The sequence below is a fragment of the Mchenga conophoros genome, linkage group LG2, assembly GCF_057382185.1.
Source record: "Mchenga conophoros isolate Kocher_MC1m ecotype Shallow Benthic linkage group LG2, M_conophoros_male_GT1.1, whole genome shotgun sequence".
NCBI classification, from domain to species: domain Eukaryota; kingdom Metazoa; phylum Chordata; class Actinopteri; order Cichliformes; family Cichlidae; genus Mchenga; species Mchenga conophoros.
This window is the reverse complement of record NC_140527.1, coordinates 7498338-7518963: the sequence shown is the minus strand read 5'-3', so window position 1 is coordinate 7518963 and position 20626 is coordinate 7498338. Positions and strand designations below refer to the sequence as shown.

Genomic DNA, 20626 nt, shown 5'->3' with positions numbered 1-20626 from the left:
TGGGAAATTCACAGAGAAACTCGCGGATTCTTCCACTGACCGCTGCGGCACACCTGCACCAGGGCAAACCTCCGCCTACGCCACTCCTGCTTTACAGGTGAAAATAGAGCAACAGGACCGCTAGTCTGTGACTTTATTTATTTTCTGCTGTGTTTTACTTGCATCTATTTGAAAGAGTGAGTGTAAACACACACAAAAAAATATTTTAGTGCTGGAATGTGCAGAAAATAAGTTTAAATGTTAAACTAATTTATTCAAGTCAGAGAATGTTGCATATAATTAAAATTTTGCTTGATGCATAAAGTTAAAAGATTAAAACTAACAAAACAAGTTTTAAAAAGGATCTTTTCCATTTGATTACATTTTGTATGATGGATTATGCAGAAAAAGTAGAATTGGGCTGAAAGATCTATCGCTTTATCACCTATTCAGGTTGTAAATCGTGATTTTAAAAAGTAACTAAGTAACTAAGTAACTAAGTAATTAATTACGTTTGAAAATAAGTAATCAGTAAAGTAACGGGATTACTTTTTTGGGGAAGAAATCAGTAATTAGTTACTGATTACTTTTTTCAAGTAACGACCAACACTGGTCATAACGCTTCCTTGTTTCTTTATTCAGTCAAGTCCTTCCCTAAAAGATCTTTAATGTCCTTAATCTCATCAGAAACCTAATTTGTCTTTCATTGGTTTGCTTACTAACATTTTTTATTGTGTATTTAGTGCTGACTGCAAATGCAATTTGGTCAAATTTTACTTCATTTATCAGATTATTTAATTTTATAGAGAAAGTAGTTATTGATGAGAAGAGGAGAATTTCTGCAGTCCGGTGTTAAACAGGCAGCCTAACTAAACTCAAACACAAATGTGCCATGTATGTGACTTGAACAACTACAGACCACTTCAAAGACATTTAATTGGCCATACAAACTTCCCACTGAAACCTGCTGACCTGAATTCAATGATTCAGAAGTGGTATAATGACAGCACTGAGGCAGCACTACACCAGAGAACAAATAACAAAACACTATTAAGCCACTGCAGTTAAGCTGCCCATGAAATCTAGATAAATCAAACCAAAAGAAAATAATAAAAAAATGAATGCTCTGGTAGGAGAAAAATATGACTATTGTTTGAATCTTTTGAAAAGGTTTTTCTCAGATACTTAATTGATAAGGTATGGCAGCATGTTTGCTCCTTCTGACACATCAAGTAGCTTTGATTATCTCCTCTGATAGAGGGCTTAGTGGGATGCATTTAATATTGGAACAGTTTAAAAGATACTCCTACACCGCTGCAGTCTATAACTGCAATGTGAGGAGTGAATGGTAGCAGATATTATTTGAAGTCTGGATGTCATTTATTAGTCAGTCAGCACAAAAGCAAATATCTAAATACCACCATTTTATCATAAGCAGACAGGGAAATACTTGTTTCAAAAGCCAACCATTTTTTAAATACAGCACACTCTTAAAAAATGCACATTGCCTGAATAAATACTAGTATTATTTATTGTTCTTTTGTTCTGCAGATCCATGCACCAGAGACTTAGAGGATTATTTCAACTGACAGTACATCTGCACCCGTGAAACAGCCACTGAGCTGTAAGCTGATCATGCTGAGAAAGAAACTTAATAACCTGTCCACCTCACTTAAACAGCAATGAGTTTTGATTTTAGATAAATCCTTTGTGAAATTTTAATTACAGCATCAAAGCTGTAATCTGCCCTTCAGTGGGACAGAGCTGGAATGAAGTCCAGTGAATAGCCACTGTCGAGATGTTGACAGAGAGTTCACCAACACCATGCATGCCATTATGATTTTTCCACATCAGCAGCTTTAAAGAACACAGAATATAGAAAGTGTCACAAAAAATGTATGAATATTTTTGTAATACCCTTTATCACCACATGAGGTGGCAATCTGTTTAAAAAAATACACAATTTACAATTTATTTTAAGGATCTTGTTTCCAGTTTTAAAATCAAAGCCGCATCAAATCACTAATAAACCATTAAATATAAAGGCTAAAGGTGTTTTCTTTACCTCAATGTATGGAATGACTTTCATGCTCAACTGCTGTTCAATTTTATCTCCATGAGTTGCTAGGCAACAGGAGCATCCTTGTTGCCTTGTACCCATAAATGGATTCTGTAGATCTGTAACTTATTATTCCACATTGTTGTGATATGGGTCAACGAAAGAGAAGACTGCTATGCAAATGGGCCATCAGGCCATTTAGCCGTGACATCTGAGTGTTTGCTTTGTCCTGCCTGGAGAAGCACATATGCTGCCTTGCCCCTGTATAAATTAGTGAGTGGGTATGCAAGCAAAGGTCTTACATTATAATGCCATTTTTTCAGTTGATCTTATTAGAAAATAAAACATCAAATAAAATTTTAAGAGAATTCTTAAGATTCTAATTTCTAAACAATAAATAAATAAAAAATACACTAATTTACAATGGCAAAATGAATTCATTTTACAATTTACTTATTTACTCTTCATTTAATTTATTATATACTTCTGAGTAATTGAAATTCTGTTAAAATGGATCACTGTTTTGCCCTGCAATACACTAGCAATCTGTCCAGAGAGTAAATTGTCTTTTGCCCAGTAAAACCTGGATATGGTTCATGACATGTCACATGTCATCATGACATGTTCGGGACTTACAATCGCCTAGAGTGCATGAGAAAATCTAATATTTGACACTTCAAGTCAAAACAAAACCACATCTATCTAGATCAGGCTCCAAGCAGGGTCAGTTGTGCCATACATAAATAATTTTCATTAAAAACTGAAAATTGTCATTTTCATAATATACAAAATCTATATATCAGTGCTCATTATTAAAATGTTATCTGCAACATTAACACGAAGGCAGCTGCAGATAAGAAATAAAAATGGCACAAACCTAAACACTGATAATACTAGATAAAGTCACTTCTGTCTTAGTAGGTGCAACTACTGGATTGGCTACAGACATTTTTTTCGTGCACTGAATGCTGAAGGTTGCATCTCATCCCATCTAAGAGGACTTAGATGGTACATCAGACTAAGAAGTGTTGGGAACCACTAATCTCCTGTAACTACATCTCTTTAAACAGGAGACCTTCTATGTAGCGACCATGATGAGAAGCAATGTGAGTTAATGACTCTTCTAAATCACATTAACAGCAAAGACAAACTGCTGCTGCAGAGCATTAGCTAAATCTTCATCACATGCCAGATCCAGTCGCCTCATTCTCAGTGAATGGTACTCTAAGTCAACACCTGCAAAATATGTTTGCCTTTTAATTAAAACATTTCTCTCACTCATCTTTCATATTTAAACAAAGAATATGTAGTCACTGGCCAGATGTTGCTGTTTCACATCTGATCGCTATATTCCATAACCCACCCCACCAAAAAAAAAACAGCCAACTAAGGCGAATTATATGATCATGAAAGATACATATCTCATAAATGGTGGAACTAACTAGATTATATGGGCCCTCTCTGCAGAGCAGCTAATGGAAGCTGCAGTGTAGTGGAAATAAGACCTGTTATCTTACTGTGTTTGCCTGAAATGCTAGCCCGCCAGGCTTTTTCACCACTGTTCTCACTGAGATAAATCCCTGTTGCACTTAGTAGTCATCCATTTTTAATGCCACAGCCTCAGCTGGAGATACATAAAGACAGAGGAGGAGAAGACAGAGGAGGGAAAGCAGGGACGGGGGGAGGGAGGAACTGCCAAGAAGTGGCTGACACCAGACGAATGCTTCAGGCTAATATATGTTTGTATGCTTAGCATCAGCAGCAATTAAGAGTGTCTAAGGTTGTTTGCCTGGTGAGACAGACAAAAGACAGTAGGGCGATTCATGAAGTCATCATGATTTTAGTACATTTCCATCATTTATAGAACATCTGTAACAAACCAAGCTGCTGGAGTAAATCAGAAGCACTCACAGCTGCACAACTGTGTACAGCCATGATTTCTTTTCCAACAAACAAGAAGCAAGGCAGCAAGGCTTCCTGCCTGTTTTTGAGCCACATAATATGTCTGCAGCAGCCATTCCACAGATGGCAAGCAGAGAAGGCTGGGAGGGCCAGCTATTCAATCCACTTCAGCACAAACATGATCTGTTTGAATGGTGAGGCATAAGCCAAGACATTCTTGTGTGGGAAGACCTCCCTAAACAACTGTGAGCAACCCATGGCAGTGTGTTTGCCTTTCAGAAACAAATCTTTAAGATATGAGAGCAACAGATCGGTCTGAATTCATCCAAAAAGCAAAGGTTAAGTGTGGTAAAATGCAAAGTAGTAAATGTAACCTAAGCAGGGCATATGTGATCCACACACAGGCTCTGTGTTAACTCATGAGTGAGACAGTCAGCTAGCTGGCCAATTAGGCCAAGCAAAGCCATTTCTTTGTTTCTAGTCGACCCCCTCCACCCCCCACCCCCCGCTTGGTTTAATGTAGTTTAGGAATCACTAAATCAGTAATCTGAAACTTAAACAAAAACCTTTGTGTTTAGAAAAGGGTAAACCAATTAGAGAACACAACCACATAGGTCCAAATATTTCATACGTTTTTATTTCTCTAGTGTATTTATATGTTGTTATTCTGCACAGCAGCATACAGGAAATTGTGGTAAAATATAAATAACAAAGTTCAACAGTGTTTCTTTTTCTCTTATTCATTTAATCCAAAAAACCTCTGTTAAAAGTGGCAAATTTTGTCAGCTTTTTTTCAATATCCGCTCTCTTGCACACTCTCAAGAATGCAACATTGAACAACTAAATTTTAAAAAGTATGGGTATATCACTATTTACAGACAGTCTCACCTTTTGGTGAGCAATGCTATAGCTTTTTGGAAACTTACTTCCATTATGTTAAATGCAACAAAATGAAAATACAATTATGTTATACAAAGATCAAAAATACCTATCAAAACCCTTATTATAAATGGCAGCACTATATCAATAAACTGCTGTTGACATTTTTACGTGTAAGTACAAAATCCTGTTGAGGTAGTGCCCTCTGAAGTCACTTGTAATGTTAAAATACTGAATAAACATCACTTTATACACAATACAGCAAATCTTTCTCTTTTTTTTCTTCAATTCAATTGTATTCCTTTGGTAAACAAAACTGTCAGAAATGTGCAGTCCTGCAAGTGACACTTTCAATCATACATTCACAACATTTTTGCATCTTTTTTGGGATTCTTCAGAAATGTAATAATGGGATAACATGTTGTTTGCGAACATTCATTTGCCATTTTCTTCACCCCGACACAGAATGAAAGGTAAATGGGACTTACTTAGTTTCATAATGCAAAGCAGACATGCTTATGAGACTCTGTGGTGAATACATTGTGAGGGCAAACCAAACCATAAACACCATAAAGAACGAGAGAACTGACAGAGAAAAGAAATCCAGTGTGTCACCCTTATTTGGGAATGTAAACATAAAACATATTGAATAATATTTCTCATTAAATGTAAAATCGGGTAACTGTCTCATCACACATGATTAGAACAGAGGTTTGGCTTTACAACGACTGATCAGAACGTTCCCCAGAGAATATGAGCCCTAAACAGAGGCCACATTGTCTTTTTTTTTCTTCTTTTTCTTCCTGCCTTGCAGATTGAATGTCAACTTTTACAGCAAGTTGGAAAATATGTTGTGGAGTTTTTAGGCAGGCAGATGGGATCAAAGAGTTCCTCCTCCAGTCAGACTCACACAAGTATTCACTAATGACACATTCTTGAGCTTCTTTAATGGCAAACATAACTTTGGTTTCTAAGACGTGAAAGAAAATCGAGGCAAGCTTAGCTCACCATACAAAAATACTTGGTAGAAAAAGGCTATGACATTCATCCCCTTTGCCAATGTCAGTGTGTTCCCTACATGACCAAAATACTTTTTATTTATTTTTTTTGTATTTATTCACACTTTGTGATTATTGATACATATGTGTATGTATACCCACACTCAAAATAACTACAGACTATAAAGAAAAATAAATCCGATGTATAAAGCATAAAATTATTCTATGTGGATAAAGGAACTATAAAAATATAAGAGATCTTAAGAGAAACAAAAAAGATAAAATCAATATGTTTATGGAACTGGGATAAAGGCTAGAGCCGAAATCAAAACAGTCATCTGGAAATTGTTCAGTGCAATTTATTTTACTTTATAGTCTTGTTTGTTTAAAATATTTTCATCCTCTTACCACCCACAGCCCTCCCACCCTTTAATGGTCGCTGGGATGGCTGGTCTTTTGACAGTGGACAATATTTTATCGTATGAGCATTGTCCCCGTTGGCACTGCAAAGGGGGCAGGTATAAGCCCTCAGAATCGGGCACACAACCCTGCCGTCCGGAGTCTTCAGGACGTGGGAGCCGTACACCTCCTCGGGCGCTCCGTTATTTCGGCAGAAGACGCAGATTTTCGGCTCCTGTTTGGTTCTGGAAGCGGGTTTGCGCATCTTCTTCTCCATGCCGAACATATCGAACCCAGTGAAGTTCCCACCAAAACCCACCTCCCGCTCCGGCAGCTGGACGCCGAGCTGATTTTGGAAGGGGCTCAGTATCGAGAAACGCTCTTTCAAGTCCAGGATGGAAGCTGGTGGGGGGCTCCCGGACGGGCAGCAACAATCCAGGTGCCCGCTTTCTCCAACGGCACCCGCGATTATGCACGGACACGCCGGGGAATCGTCCAAGCCCAGAGTCGCTTTCAGGGACTCGGTGATGGAGTTGGGATTTTGGGGCATGCTGAGCTTGTTATTCTTCGTAACCAAAGTCGTCAGCCCAAGATAGTCGTTCCAGAAATTAAAAGTATAGTCATATGGGCTGCGCGCATTCAGATAGTTCTGATTGAGAAAATCCATGGCCACTTCTGCTCCTTCGCTTGCCGTAAAAAGGCGAAACAGACAGAGTAATCCGTAGAGTCTTTATAGCCAGAGTTCTCTTCCAGGTATGGCTCATGTGCAGCGATGTGGTCTCCAGTGTTCCTGTTATGTTTGAGCGTCCTGCAAACAGGCTTTCTTGTTATAAGTACCAAGAGGGCGGGGCGCTCTCCCTTGAAAACCAAGTTCCTGATCAGGTCGAAAGCAGGCTCGCTGTTTTCAAAGCTACAGTTAGACAGATTTGTTTTCTTGCAGGCTGGCGCTTTCTCTTCTATCAATCATTATTCTGCAATTAAGGCATACGGCGACTTTCATTAAAAATAGCTTGTTAATACTTAATGATTTGAACAAGTGCGCAAAGAAAATATTTCGTGCAAAAGCCTTACTGTAGGTAATTACATCATTTCAGCGTCAGTACTAATCAATTACGACTCGGAGTTTCGTTCCCCTTCGTACTAAACATTACAATCCCGCGTGTTTTGTTGATCAGTATCGTTAATCAGTTTGTATGAATACCATCAACGCCAACTCGGCTTTTCACACAACTTAACCCATTGTGAGCCAAGAGCATGGGCCCTTTGTTTCTTGCAGAAGCCATCCTCCTACAGTCCATGGGAGAAATAGCCTAGGCTGATGCGTGCTGTTATGTTAAAACTGAATCCCATGTTTCCACATTGTCAGGTTTTACAGTTCCAGGACAAACTCACATGCAGTGGTTGATTTAAAATCATTTGATGAGTGGTTCATAATAATCCTATATTTTGTGTTTTTCGTCACTAAAGTATTTTCTACTTGCTCACAACCCTTTCTATCTGATAACATGGTTTGGCAGAGGGAGAATGTATTGTCAGTTTGTATGTTGTATAAATAGAAAATAAGTTCTGCAGAAAATGTCTAACCTCCAGATCAAAACCCGTTTACTTGCAAGATTTTAAAATGAAAGAAAATGTTTAGTAGATTAAAAAGAATCTTTTGTTGCTCGAAAACAACACATCATTTCACAGTCATGCTGTAAACACAACATGCAGACCAGTTTATCAACAGGGGGCAGCAACATGCAATTGCAGGTCAGTTCATATGAACCAAAAGACCTTTTGCTCCCTACTTCTCTCCCCAGTATGAATGACAGTACCAAACAAATACTATAATGATGGCTACTGGCTGGAAGATGACAGTCACCAATTATATTTCACTAAATCCAGATGCATTCATGTAGTCTGAATCCAGTGAGGCAGCTATGGTTAAGTTCAGAGAGCAACTAAACAATTGCACAACTAAACAATTTGGTCAGTTTGGGGGATTTTTCTACATTTATTTTTTTCATTTAGCCAAATAAAGCACATTACTTAGATGTTGGCTTATGAATGACCTGTGGAACAACTGTGACAATATAAATGGCAAATGTTATTATGAAAATGTTATTTATGTTGTATCATTTTGTATTAATTTACCAAAGTTGTCATTATTATTATTGGTAGTAGTAGTGTTGTTATGTTTAAAGGTAGTTTAATTAAGCCATTTATTCAAGCTTTCAATTGGCCAATGCTGTGTAGAATTCATCTTGGAAATAACAATGAACTTTGAAGAAGGCAATTGTCTGAGTGGTACATAAAATACAGACATTAACATTATAACAGCGGTATTACTTTCCAAGAGAACAGTGGTTCCCAAAAGCATTTCCTTATGCTTTTTTTCTGCTTGTTTTACTTTAACCACAAAAATAATTTTTGTTCTTTTAACCCCAAAAATTCAAATGGCATCGCCTGCAGAGAGGTAAAGACAGAAGTATATGAATGACCAAACCAATGGGTAACCATGAGGTAACTCACTGATGCGTGAACCCCCATTTTGAAGCTTTGACGTTAACATTTCAGCCATTACCACCATCATGGATTTTTGAAGCCTCAAGTGACCAAGTGAGGGTCGAATGCTAAGTTGTGTGTATGAATACTGCATGGGTGCATCATCCATACAGAGATATCTGCCACAGTAGTTGTAACATCTATTGTAACATATGAAAGTAAATAATGCAGAACTCCTTTCACAAATACTGGAGCGCAGTTTTTGGATAGGCTCTTACTACAGTTTACCAAACAGCAGTTCATATTGTTTGTTAGATAATTACATTAAAATGCTCCACAAGGCACACATGGCAACAGAGTAAAAGGTTTGATTCAGTGATTTGAAGTGTACAGGGTGAAGTGTAAAGAACATCTATTGGTCTAGTCTGGACATATCTGTCACTCAAACTAGGCATGCTCCTAATAATGCAAAATTTGAGCCCAAAAAATAACACCAGAAATCAATTCTTGTTCCAGTCTGTGTTGATGTTTTCTATAAAGTTGGGAATATAGAACATGGGATTCTGTGGGGACTGATTCATTTTGTGAGCCAACTTCAATGAGCCATTTGAGAAACATCTGGGTCAGTGTGCACTGGCTTAATTTTTCAGCCCTGGACCTTTGAAGTTAAGTTTGTTTTGTTTTTCTGAGCATTGCTGGTTCTGTGTTTTCATGTTTATTCAAGTCATATTGAGTTTTATCTTGAGGTATATGATCATTTTAGCTGTAATATCAAAAACCTCAGTTATTACAAATCTATAGACCTCTAACAATGCTGCAAGTATGTTTTGCAAAACACAAACACACTTTAAAAGGTGTGACACAGCACCAGTAGTTTCTTATCATACTATTTGTGTGTATTTGGAAAGCTCACCGCATGTGTAAGCTGGTAGTTGGAGTTTTTCTTGCTATTTATGTTGTGAGAGACTTGCTATGACTCTGTAGGAATTCTGCCAAATAGCAGCACATTATGTTTCCTTTCCATCAGTAACATAAATTATCTAGATCTTACTCTTGAGGTAAAATCCAGAGTAAATATGAGGCAGCTGTCCTAAACAGTCCACTCACTGCAGGCCTCTGATCCTGTGATGAAGTGGGCAGCTCAGGAATGTGGAAGCAGCCCTCTTGAAACAACGATAACACGAATGACTGGTGTTCTAATTAAAACTTCCAGGGGGAGGCTACAGGAACTCACTGACTTGGGAGGTTCACATCTATTTTTAAGGGATATAATAAGAATGCACTACCTAAGGAGACAGGCGTGTTAGGAGCAGAAAAAAGGCACAGTTCAATGAGCTGCAGTATTTTAGAGGCCATTTTTTCACTGTTCTATGTGTTCAGCAACTTCAGTTGAAATAGTATCGACTCCTCATTGAATTTTCAGTCCCGAGCTCCCATTCAGCTGGAGCTGGATATGAATTTTATCATGAAGCATTAATAATGTATTTAATTGCCAATTCTTTTTTTACAAGTCGGGGCAGACTGTGTAAGCAGATTCCTGTGTTGCTGCAGTGTAACTGAAATATTCATGGGCGCATTATTCCTTAATTTTGTTGTGACTAAGAGGGATTAATACTCATCCATTAAATAAAGCTAATTCTATGGGTGCCTCAAGGTTGCTTGAGTGTATTGGAGAAGCAAGTGAGATTAGCAGTGGAATGATGCATCACTTCAGCAGGGTGGCTACGGCTGTAAATTGATTTAGGAATCACACTGACTAAGTGATTGTTGTGTAAGAGTTTTTTCACTTGACAGGGAGAAACACATGGATCATCAGGAAAAGCGGGGGCTGTCTGAGGAAGACACTTTGTTTTAATGATCAGATCATATTTCCTGCACAGGCTCATTAGCAATATGAGGCTCAGTCTGTCAGTTTTTTTACTTTTTCATTTATTTTTACTGTGTGTGTGTGTGTGTGTGTTCACTTTGAGTATGTAATCCAGCTCAAACAAGCATTTTGCTGAATTTGGGGAATATGATCATGTCTGATTCATAGGACATTAAAGTGCATATCTTCCACCGATGATTAATGCTTCATAATTATAATCCTCAACATTCTGTGCTATAATCCAGCCTTTTATTTTAGCAAACAGAACAAGATTGGTCACATTTGGAGCGCAGTTCATATTTGCCACGATGAATGAATGATTGATGACATTGTGGAATGCCTTAAAAAAATAAAACTCTCGCCTTTTTTCCCCTGTTGCATCTGCTCATACAGCCAGTAATAATTTAAATGTGTCACTGGGGCGTATTTTGAATCTGATACGATGTCTAAAACATTGTAAGATAAATCACAGAACACATATTTCTGTGAACTGTGGCTGTCTGTTAATGCGTTGTTGTCTGATGTTTGGTGTTGTTTTGTTTTTGGTTTTGGTTTTTTTGAAGAAAGTTTCTGCAGTGGCCTTGAAAAGTGAATATGGAGGGGGAGGATTACATGAAGCATTCACACGAGGAAAGCTTTCGGCATATTCCTACTCCACTGCTAGGAGCAGCTGCTGCTATAGATAAATCATTGCAATGCCTTGCTCAAAGATACTTAAGACGCAGATATTCCCTCCAGCTCTATTTAAAGTGATAATCCAGGTCTCTGCACAACCAAAAAGTCCCAGTAATACTCTTGTAAAAATGTTCGTCTAGTCTTCATGTTTAGAGAGCAAGATATTGATCACTGAAACAATACATAATAGGTTTGCAGGAATTGCTGAAAAATCCAGTTTGCCATATTGATTGCTGTAATGAAGATAAATGCTGAATCACTCAGTATGAAAATGGCTTGTGCACTTGCAACATGCATTCTTTTTGTTGTTGTTGTACCAAAAACACCCTGTTTGCCTTAGACCCACAGATTACTATGTGTTTTCATTCATAGCCATTAGAGGTTTGTTTGTGATTATGCAAATGAGAAAACATGCAGGAAATTTAATCAGTGTGCAAATTTGATTTCATATGAAAGATTGCTGGAGGGTAGGGGGCTCGATCGTATAATACTGAGCAGCAAAATTATGCTCAATATTTGTTTTCACAGTGGGCCTCCACTTGGACACGCCATACCTTTATAGGCTTAAGGTTTGTCTTGGTTCAGAGGCTTGAAGTTAACAGCCCTGTGTAAGGTTTGATTATCCTTTGTTCTCCCCAGAGATGCTGAATGAAAACTGCAGTTAATGGGAAGCATTTCCATATCGGCAAAGCACAGCAGCTTGTGTTTTTGCATTTTTATTATTGTTGCGTCTCCTGAACCAAATATCTAAGTGCTCGGGTTTCTTTTGTTCCCCTGCTGAACAGCAAGAAAATGGGCTTCTTATAATTGCACATAAACTCAGAGGATGCCATTGTGTTTTTGTGTGTGCCACTGTAGATAACTGGTGATTAAACTAAATGTTACTCCAGAAGCATGAAAGAATTGAAACTAATAAAGCATGTCAGTCAATAAGGGAGGTCGGTCTGTTTATAAAGCTCTGAGATGTAAAACAAACAAATGGCATTCAGCTTTTGAAAGAGGCTGGCTTGATTTAGTAATTTTATGACCTTCAGTTTCAAGGTAATTACATGGATGTTATTAAATGTCATTCAAAACCATCTCTAAAAACTCCCAGAACTACTTGGCAGTTTTACATGGACACAGTGTGACCTTGTACCGATCCAGATGTATATAAGAGACTTTTGGGTAACACATGAGGTCTCCTGCAATAACTATTCCAACAAATATAATTCAGAATATGCACCTCAAAGCCAAATCTATCCAGGATTCCCCTGGAGATATGAAGCCAATTGCACAACTTTTTAGCAGATAAATTGTGTGCCTTTCAGTGTGCAGGGCAATAGCTCAAAATACAGGTTTGTGAGGCGTATGGTCTCAGGAGACAGTCCTTCCCAAGAAAACCCAAACATCATGTTTTGTACAAGCTGTTATTGTGGAAAAAAGAAAAAAGAAAAAAGGAGCCAGCGTTTCATAGTTGATGTGTAACACAATAAAATTCTCTATTTCCTCTCAAAGCTTAATGTCTTTACCTAAACATAGTTTTGCACCAACTTCAGTTTCTAGGTCAAATGTCAGGCGTGTTTATACCCTCTCTTGTTTCTGGAGACATTTCATGAATTGTTTTTGGAACACTCACATGGGAGTGTGACTGCTTGCAAACACATACATAAGCAGCTAAGGTAACCATGGAAAGCAACTGTTTTTATTATACTATTTCCTTGTCTACTTGGAGGATGGATGTAGGTGTAGCGTAGCACCTGCACAGACAAGCCTGTTGTTCACCCTTTGATGGAATTTATGTCATTGGACACAAGTGAACCGTACTGTCAGGATGGAGTGTTTAGCCCACATGGATTTGGCACCTTCCGAACATAGACCCAGTGCTATATTAATCAACAGGGAATGAAGAGCCACCCCAGGATGGTCCTGAGAAGGACTGCACTGGATCTGGTCGAATTGCAAGCATTGTCTTTATAAGAGTGATCAGTTGGTGCCTGAACATGACATAACCATGCCCACTGTTTTTCAGGAGTAACACTGGCATGATAACATGGGAATAAAAGATATATAATTAGTTAGAGGACTTACTAGGTCTAAAAAGTCTTAGGGACTAGTTCTTCTTCTAATACATAATTCTAATAACATATTACATAATTGCATTGCCCAAAATGTTAGATCCAGTGTTTTGGAAACTGATCCAATGACATTAAGCACACTAAGGAATAAAGGTAAAATTAAATTAGATGGCCAGACAGTTCCATTGCTTTAATTGCTTTATTTTCTTAATGCCACTCTGGTTGTTTTCTTTTCTTATCTAAACCTCATATAACTATGGATTTTTGTTACCTGTAAAGTATGCACATCACTGTTTTTGCGACACACAATAACAATCTTGTCTGCACAATTGTCAGATATTATAAAATCCTCCACAAAAAGCTAGTATGTCCAAATATCCATCCCTATTATGTCACTGCTTTACTGACTTGATTTTTTTCCTACTAAAAACACATACAGTAATACATGTAATAGCAAAATGGTAATGATAAGGTAATAAGGAATAATAAAATAGTTAATATAACATGTTGAGAGTAGGGCAAGTGTTAAATGGTTCTCTGTATCAAACAGCATTATAAATAAGCATTCTGCAGCAATAGACTTTAGTTCTATGTGAGATCCTGGAAAGCTGCGAATTACAGCAAAGGTTGCAGACAGAAAAAAATAAAAGAGCTACTGATCTAAATTTCAGATTCTCCTACATTTCTCCTACATTTCAGGTAAACAGCACAAGCCTCAGTGTTCTGAGTCTAAGGTGCTGAGCTGTATTTTTAATAAAAACCTTCTGTAAAATGGTTAAAAAATGACAAGGTTTTTCCTTATATCAGAATTTACTTATATGGGCAGTATCTTAATGACCCTGAATGTCTGGTTTGGTTGAGTGTACAATCATATCCCAGTGCGAATACTCTTCATCCAAAGCTGGGTATTTTGACTTGTCAAGGAAATTGACGTACTGTAATCCTAAACTCTTTAAAAAGAAGCTGAAAGATCTATAGACGAATTGGATAATAAATGAACTGCAACTACTTCAAATTCAAATTCAAATTCAAATTTTATTTGTCACGTACACAGTCATACACAGTACGATATGTAGTGAAATGCTTGGACAACTACTCGTGACCTAAAGAAAACAAAAAAAAGGAAAGGCTATGAATAAGATAGGAAATAAATATGAAAAATTAAAAAGGGTAAATTTAACTAGGAAGGAATAAAATATAAATTAAGGTTAAAAATGAAATAACTGTACAACACAAATTAGAATGAAGGGTAAATTTAACTGGAAAGAATAAGATAAAATATATAAATTAAAGTTGAAAATAAAATAACTGTACAACAAAATACACAATACACAATATAGAACTATATAAGAATGTATGAAGAAATCTAAATATAAATAAATATATACACAATAACAGCAGCTGTACAAGTATTAACTGGAAATGAAGAATATAGTGACCAGTGTTGTGCAAAAACAAAGTCCAGAAAGTCCAGTGTGTGTGTAAGAACCATATGTGTGGGTCAGTACTGTGTGGTGGTGTGATTGAGAGACCGTATCGCCTGCGGGAAGAAGCTCCTCCTCAGTCTCTCTGTGTTGGTCTTCAGGGAGCGGAATCGCTTTCCTGACCTCAACAGAGAGAACAGTCTGTTGTTGGGATGGCTGAGGTCCTTCACGATCTTCCTGGCCTTGGTCCAGCACCGCCTGCTGTAGATTGAGTGCAGGTCAGGGAGCTCGGAGCGGATGGTGCGCTCAGCTGACCGCACAACCCTCTGTAGAGCTCGTCTGTCCTGCATGGTGCTGTTCCCGAACCAGGTTAAGATGTTTCCCGCCAGGATGCTCTCTATGGTGCAGGAGTAAAAGTTCCTGAGCACCTTGGAGGGCAGTTGGAAGTCTCTCAAGCGTCTGAGGTGGTAGAGACGCTGTCGGGCCTTTTTCACCACGGTGTTGATGTGACAGGACCATGACAGGTCCTGCGTGATGTGAACTCCGAGGTATTTGAAGCTGTCCACTCTCTCCACTGGGCACTCGTTGATGACGGGGGTCTGGTAGTTCCTCTCCTGCTTAGTGCTGAAGTCCACTATCAGCTCCTTTGTCTTACTGACGTTTACACAGCAAATTCAAAAGTGTTACATTTTTTGGTGTTAATAGTCTCCTTGCAAAAGTAGAGTTAATTTTACTCTAAGCAGAGTCACATTCTTTTAATGTAACTCTGAGGTGTAAAATGATAGTAGTTAAAATCGAGTGTTAAAAATGAGTGTTTCTCTGTCAAATCTGGAGGTGTTACAATGGAAACATTAACTCTTGACCTCTTAACTCTGAACTCCTACAGGGGCTATGACACCAACAGAGTAAATTCACAGACTCCGCCCCCAGCACGGCTCCAATCGAAGCTGAAGTGAAGCCGTTTCAGAACATTTTGCTCTACATATTTGAGTTGTTTGCCATGCTTGGTAAGTCATTTTTTCAAAGATTGTTTCAATTGTTATTAGCTTTTACTTCTGTGGCTCTTTGGAGTTGAGACAAAGCTGTGTGAAAGGCATTAGCCATGTTGCTCGCTGATAGCATAATATTCTGTTTTAGCTAGCTGAAAGGTATTGTTTGCGGGCAAATACCACAGCCTTGAAAAAAAGCTTGCATGTGAATTTTCAGTCAAACTTTTGGTCAAATACACCTAAAACAATGTCTAGAATGTGAAATGTTGGTATAATGGTGCTGCTTGAAGCCTGAAAACGATCGCCCATAAAAAAAAAACTAAAAAAACGAGCAAACAGCAGTAGCTGACATCCTGACTGGGTTCTACGTTAGCATAGATCCCTCCAGAGTTTTGTGCACACGGTTTAGGTAAAAATGAAAAAGGTTGCGGTTTTACATTTAGTTCAGTATTACCTGTTGCCTGTGTCTTTGTCTTTTGGGAAAATACTTTACACAAGTAATGGCTCAAAGAGGATTCCTTTTTACTGTGCTGCAATTGTTTACTGGATTATTTGTGCCATTAATTAGTGTCAACTAATTTTTATTCAATCTCCGCACAGGATATGCTTGTGAAGATGGAATATGGGGGAGAGCAGAAGTGCGTTGAAGTTCCACAAAGGGATGAATGAAGGACATGCATATTGTATTGAAGAAATAAGTGATGAGAATGCTGTTATTTGCATTTACCATGTCAGACCTTTTGATAAACAAAATTCTAATGAAAGTGAGAACATGTATACTGTTACATCTTTCAGAAAATGTTTTGAAATTGTGGTGCACAGTTCAGAATAAATGTTTTTCAAAAACCATTGCATCTTTTTAGTAAATGTTTATTTCCAAAAGAAATTTCTAGAAGTTCAGAACAGTAAAATTCCCGCTTTTTAGAATGAATTAGAAGATAACTCTTATGTAGTTAAACTAAAATACTCTTTGAGAGTTAATATATAAACTCTTAACACCAAGTGTTAAATTATCAACTCCAGACAGATTTGGTGTTTAACACTAAATCAGAGTTAACGTACCAACTCTCCAAAATGAGTTAAATTAACACTCTCTGGTGTGGACCCATATAGACACTTTAATAGTGTTGAAATCAAATCCGACAGTGTTAATTTGGACATGCTGGATTTGCTGTGTAGAAGGAGGTTGTTCCTCTGGCACCAGTTCTCCAGATTCCTAATCTCCTTCAGGTAGGCCGTCTCGTTGTTATCAGAGATCAGGCCCACCACGACGGTGTCGTCAGCAAACTTGATGATGGTGGTGGAGCTGGTAGTGGCCACACAGTCATATGTGTACAAAGAGTACAGCAGGGGGCTCAGAACACACCCCTGGGGGGCTCCAGTGCTGAGAGTGGTGGAGGCTGAGACATGTCCGCCCATCCTTACTGCCTGTGGTCTGCCAGTTAGGAAGTTGGAGATCCACTGACACATAGATGAGCTGAGTCCCAGATGCTCCAGCTTGGTGGTGAGTGTGGAGGGAATTATGGTATTAAATGCAGAGCTGTAGTCTATGAAGAGCATTTTAACATAATTCCCCCTTCTAGTGTCCAAGTGAGTGAGTGATGTGTGGAGGAGATGAGAGATGGCATCGTCTGTGGAACGATTTGGACGGTAAGCGAACTGTAGTGGGTCCAGTGTGTCTGGTAGTGAAGAAATGATGACGTCTCTGACCAGGCGTTCAAAGCACTTCATCACTACTGAGGTGAGGGCTACAGGGCGATAGTCATTGAGAGAAGCAGGGTGGGGTTTCTTCGGGACAGGAACAATGATGGACTCTTTGAAGCATGTGGGGATCACCGACTGAGATAAAGAGATGTTGAATATCTCAGTGAACACAGGAGCTAGCTGGTATGCGCAGTCTCTTAGGATATGACCTGGGATGCCGTCTGGTCCTGCTGCTTTCCTGGTGTTCACTCTCTTGAAGGCTCTCCTTACTTCATGCTCGGAGATGACGAGCACGTTTCCGGTGCTGGCAGTATCTTCCTGTCTGCAGCCGTTAGCGCCGCTAACACTAGCATTGTTGGAGACCTTAGCTGCAGCCTCGAAGCGAGCATAGAAAGTGTTCAGCTCGTCTGCCAGAGTCACGGCCGCGTTCGTCATACCGGTTGTTGGTGCTTTATAGTCCGTTATTGTCCTTAGTCCCCGCCACAGGCTCCTAGAGTCACTCTGTTGGAGTTGTGACTCTAGTTTCCTCCCGTAGCGCTGCTTCGCCTCTTTCACCGCCCTCCGCACGTTATATGACGCGGCTTTGTACGGGTCCATGTCCCCCGTCATGAGTACTTCTTTCATTCTAACATCACCTTTTCAAATGCCAAGTTGAAAACCCACTGACCTATGTAAAACTGAGGCTGTTAAGTGTGATGCGATGACTCACTTAAAGCTCTCCACAGGAGTTGTACACAGCTTAGTATTTAGTACCTGTTTTATTCAGAAGTATATATTTTCATAGTATTAAACAGCTTTTTTTTCCACTGCCGTGATTTCACATCTGAAGGAAGAATGCGAAATATAACCTGATGATGTTTAGTGGTGATACTAAAACATTTTTTAAGTACATTAAAGGTTGTACTGTTAGAAAAACAGATGGCATCACTCCTTTATGCTTAATGTTGATACAATCTAATATGCAGATATGATAGAGAAAAGAAAAATCTCCACAAATCATCTATTTGTTTTGCAAAATCTCAACATGATCTGATATCACAGGGATCCCAACTGTTCTTCAATCACAAGATCATATTTTACGGTGGCCCTGAGAGGCCAAATGGAGTGCAACTTAAGAAAACACCAGCAATAAGAAAAACACTGCAAAAGCACACAAAAGACAACAGAAATAGGAAAAACGACAACTGAAATAGGAAAAAACTGATTTCCAAAAGCACAAGGGAAGTGTTTCTGGAGAGACAATAACCCGACAGAGCAGTTGCAAGAACCCAAAAAATGGTAGGTGTGTTATCATGATTCACATAATACTGATGACAGATTTTTAGGCTAATAGTTAGGCTAAAACACTTACCTCTCATCTTTTCTTTTCTCACAAAACCGATAGATCCTCCACTTCTTTTAAGTCTCTCCCAGTGCAATTCTTAGCATATTTTGGTTCCTGCAACTGGTCCGTCGGGTTATTGTCTCCCCAGAAACACTTCCCTTGTGCTTTTCGTAATCTTTTTTTTTTTTTTTCCAATTTCCGTTGTCGTTTTTCCTATCTCTGTTTTGTTTTTTCCTATTTCCGCTGTCGGTTTTCCTATTTCCGATGTGTTTTGTGTGCTTTTGTAGCGTTTTTCTTATTGCTGGTGTTTTCTTAAGTTGCAGTGTGTTTGGCCTCTCAGGGCCACCGTAATATGTGCATTCTTTTTGAGAAAAAGACCCCACCACACAGACACAAACATCAGCTTGATGCACATCTACATTAGATAATTAAAGAAATAAGATGGAATACAATTAAAACCCTCTGTGAATTAATCAGTGTTTTAACTATTTATAATTTGTTGTTGAAAATACATTTTAAAAGCAAGGTCTTTTGCATAAACTGCAGGATATGTATTGCAACAAGGATGTAAATTTTTTAATAGAAATGTTGCCGATAAACTAAAATGATGTAATCTTACATATCTTAACATTTCTGCTCTTTATGAGGATGAGCTTTAGTTCTCTTGTGTTGTACAAGGATAAGCATTGTACAATCTCACAGAAATGCACGGGTAACAGGTTCAAACTGACACCCTGTGAATTTCAAGAGCACATCATACACCTCTAAAGATTGCTGTGGTGAGGCAGCAAAACAACAGCCGAATAGAGAGCACAGAGCCATAATGGAATCCATTCCAAAGTCTTAGTGACAAAAATATGTGAAGCATATTTCAAAGGAAATAAAAGTAGTTGTAATCTTGGAACATAAACATGAAATTTAGTAAGGAACAACTTAGTAAAAATAAACTTCATTCATCCACATCTTAACTGTCAATCCAATTCAGGGTCTCAAGTAGAGGGATACTAGAGTATATGCAACTATTTATTCACACATTCACAGCTGTGGTCAATTTAGAATCACTAGTTAACCTAACATCGAATTATTGCTAAAAAGGTGTTGTTCAAAGAGATAGGTGTAACGAGAACATTGGAGCTGAACCATGTTGGCACACAGAATATCAACAACACACTAGTGGGAAATAGTTTGACAGACTTGCCATGTTAACGAGTACAACCTCAAAAAAGTTCTCATTGCATGTTATAGGAGCAAAAGTGGGTGTGAACAGCTGCTACAGAGTCAGGACACTCACTGAACACCAGACTGTGGCTGTGCTGAGAATTTCTATTTAATGCAGCACTTCAGGAGATGATGTCATTCCTATTATCATGTTGTTTTTTAGACTTTAAAATACAAATACTGTAGTTTTATATAAAAAACAGTGAATATTGGGCAACAATGCTATCTGCCTTTCACCTTTGAGCAATGGCTGATTTGTTTGTAGGTTATGAATACATGTGTATTTGTCAAATGTATTTGTTTACTGTCTTGAAGTAATATTAGGACTTTAGACATCTTAACGGAGGTCGAAATAGGACTGCTGTTTCTTTACGTTGGAAAGGAGTATGTTGAGGTGGCTTAGACATCTGATTAAGATGCCTTCTGGGTGGCTTCCACTGGACATTTTCTGGCCAAGTCCAGCTGGTAGTAAACCCCCTGGGTAGACCCAGAACATGTTGGAGAGATAATATATCTCATCTGGCCTGGCGATCCCCCAGAAGGAGCTCAGGAGAGGGATGTCTGGACTTACTTTCTTAGCCTCCTGCCACAATGCGCCAGCCTCAGAGAAAAAAAACAATGAATAAATAAACATTGTTTTTTTTCTCTTGCATTTTGAATTACTG

The 20626-nt window shown here is 38.5% G+C and overlaps 1 protein-coding gene across 1 annotated transcript; it reads right to left on the bottom strand.

Moving 5' to 3' along the window:
• Positions 1-4555: 4555 nt before the first annotated feature.
• On the bottom strand, positions 4556-7253 carry nanos1 (nanos homolog 1). The gene has a single exon (XM_085285199.1). It carries the CDS (start codon positions 6881-6883, stop codon positions 6203-6205), a length of 681 nt encoding a protein of 226 aa, XP_085141325.1. The 5' UTR covers positions 6884-7253; the 3' UTR covers positions 4556-6202.
• Positions 7254-20626: the final 13373 nt, after the last annotated feature.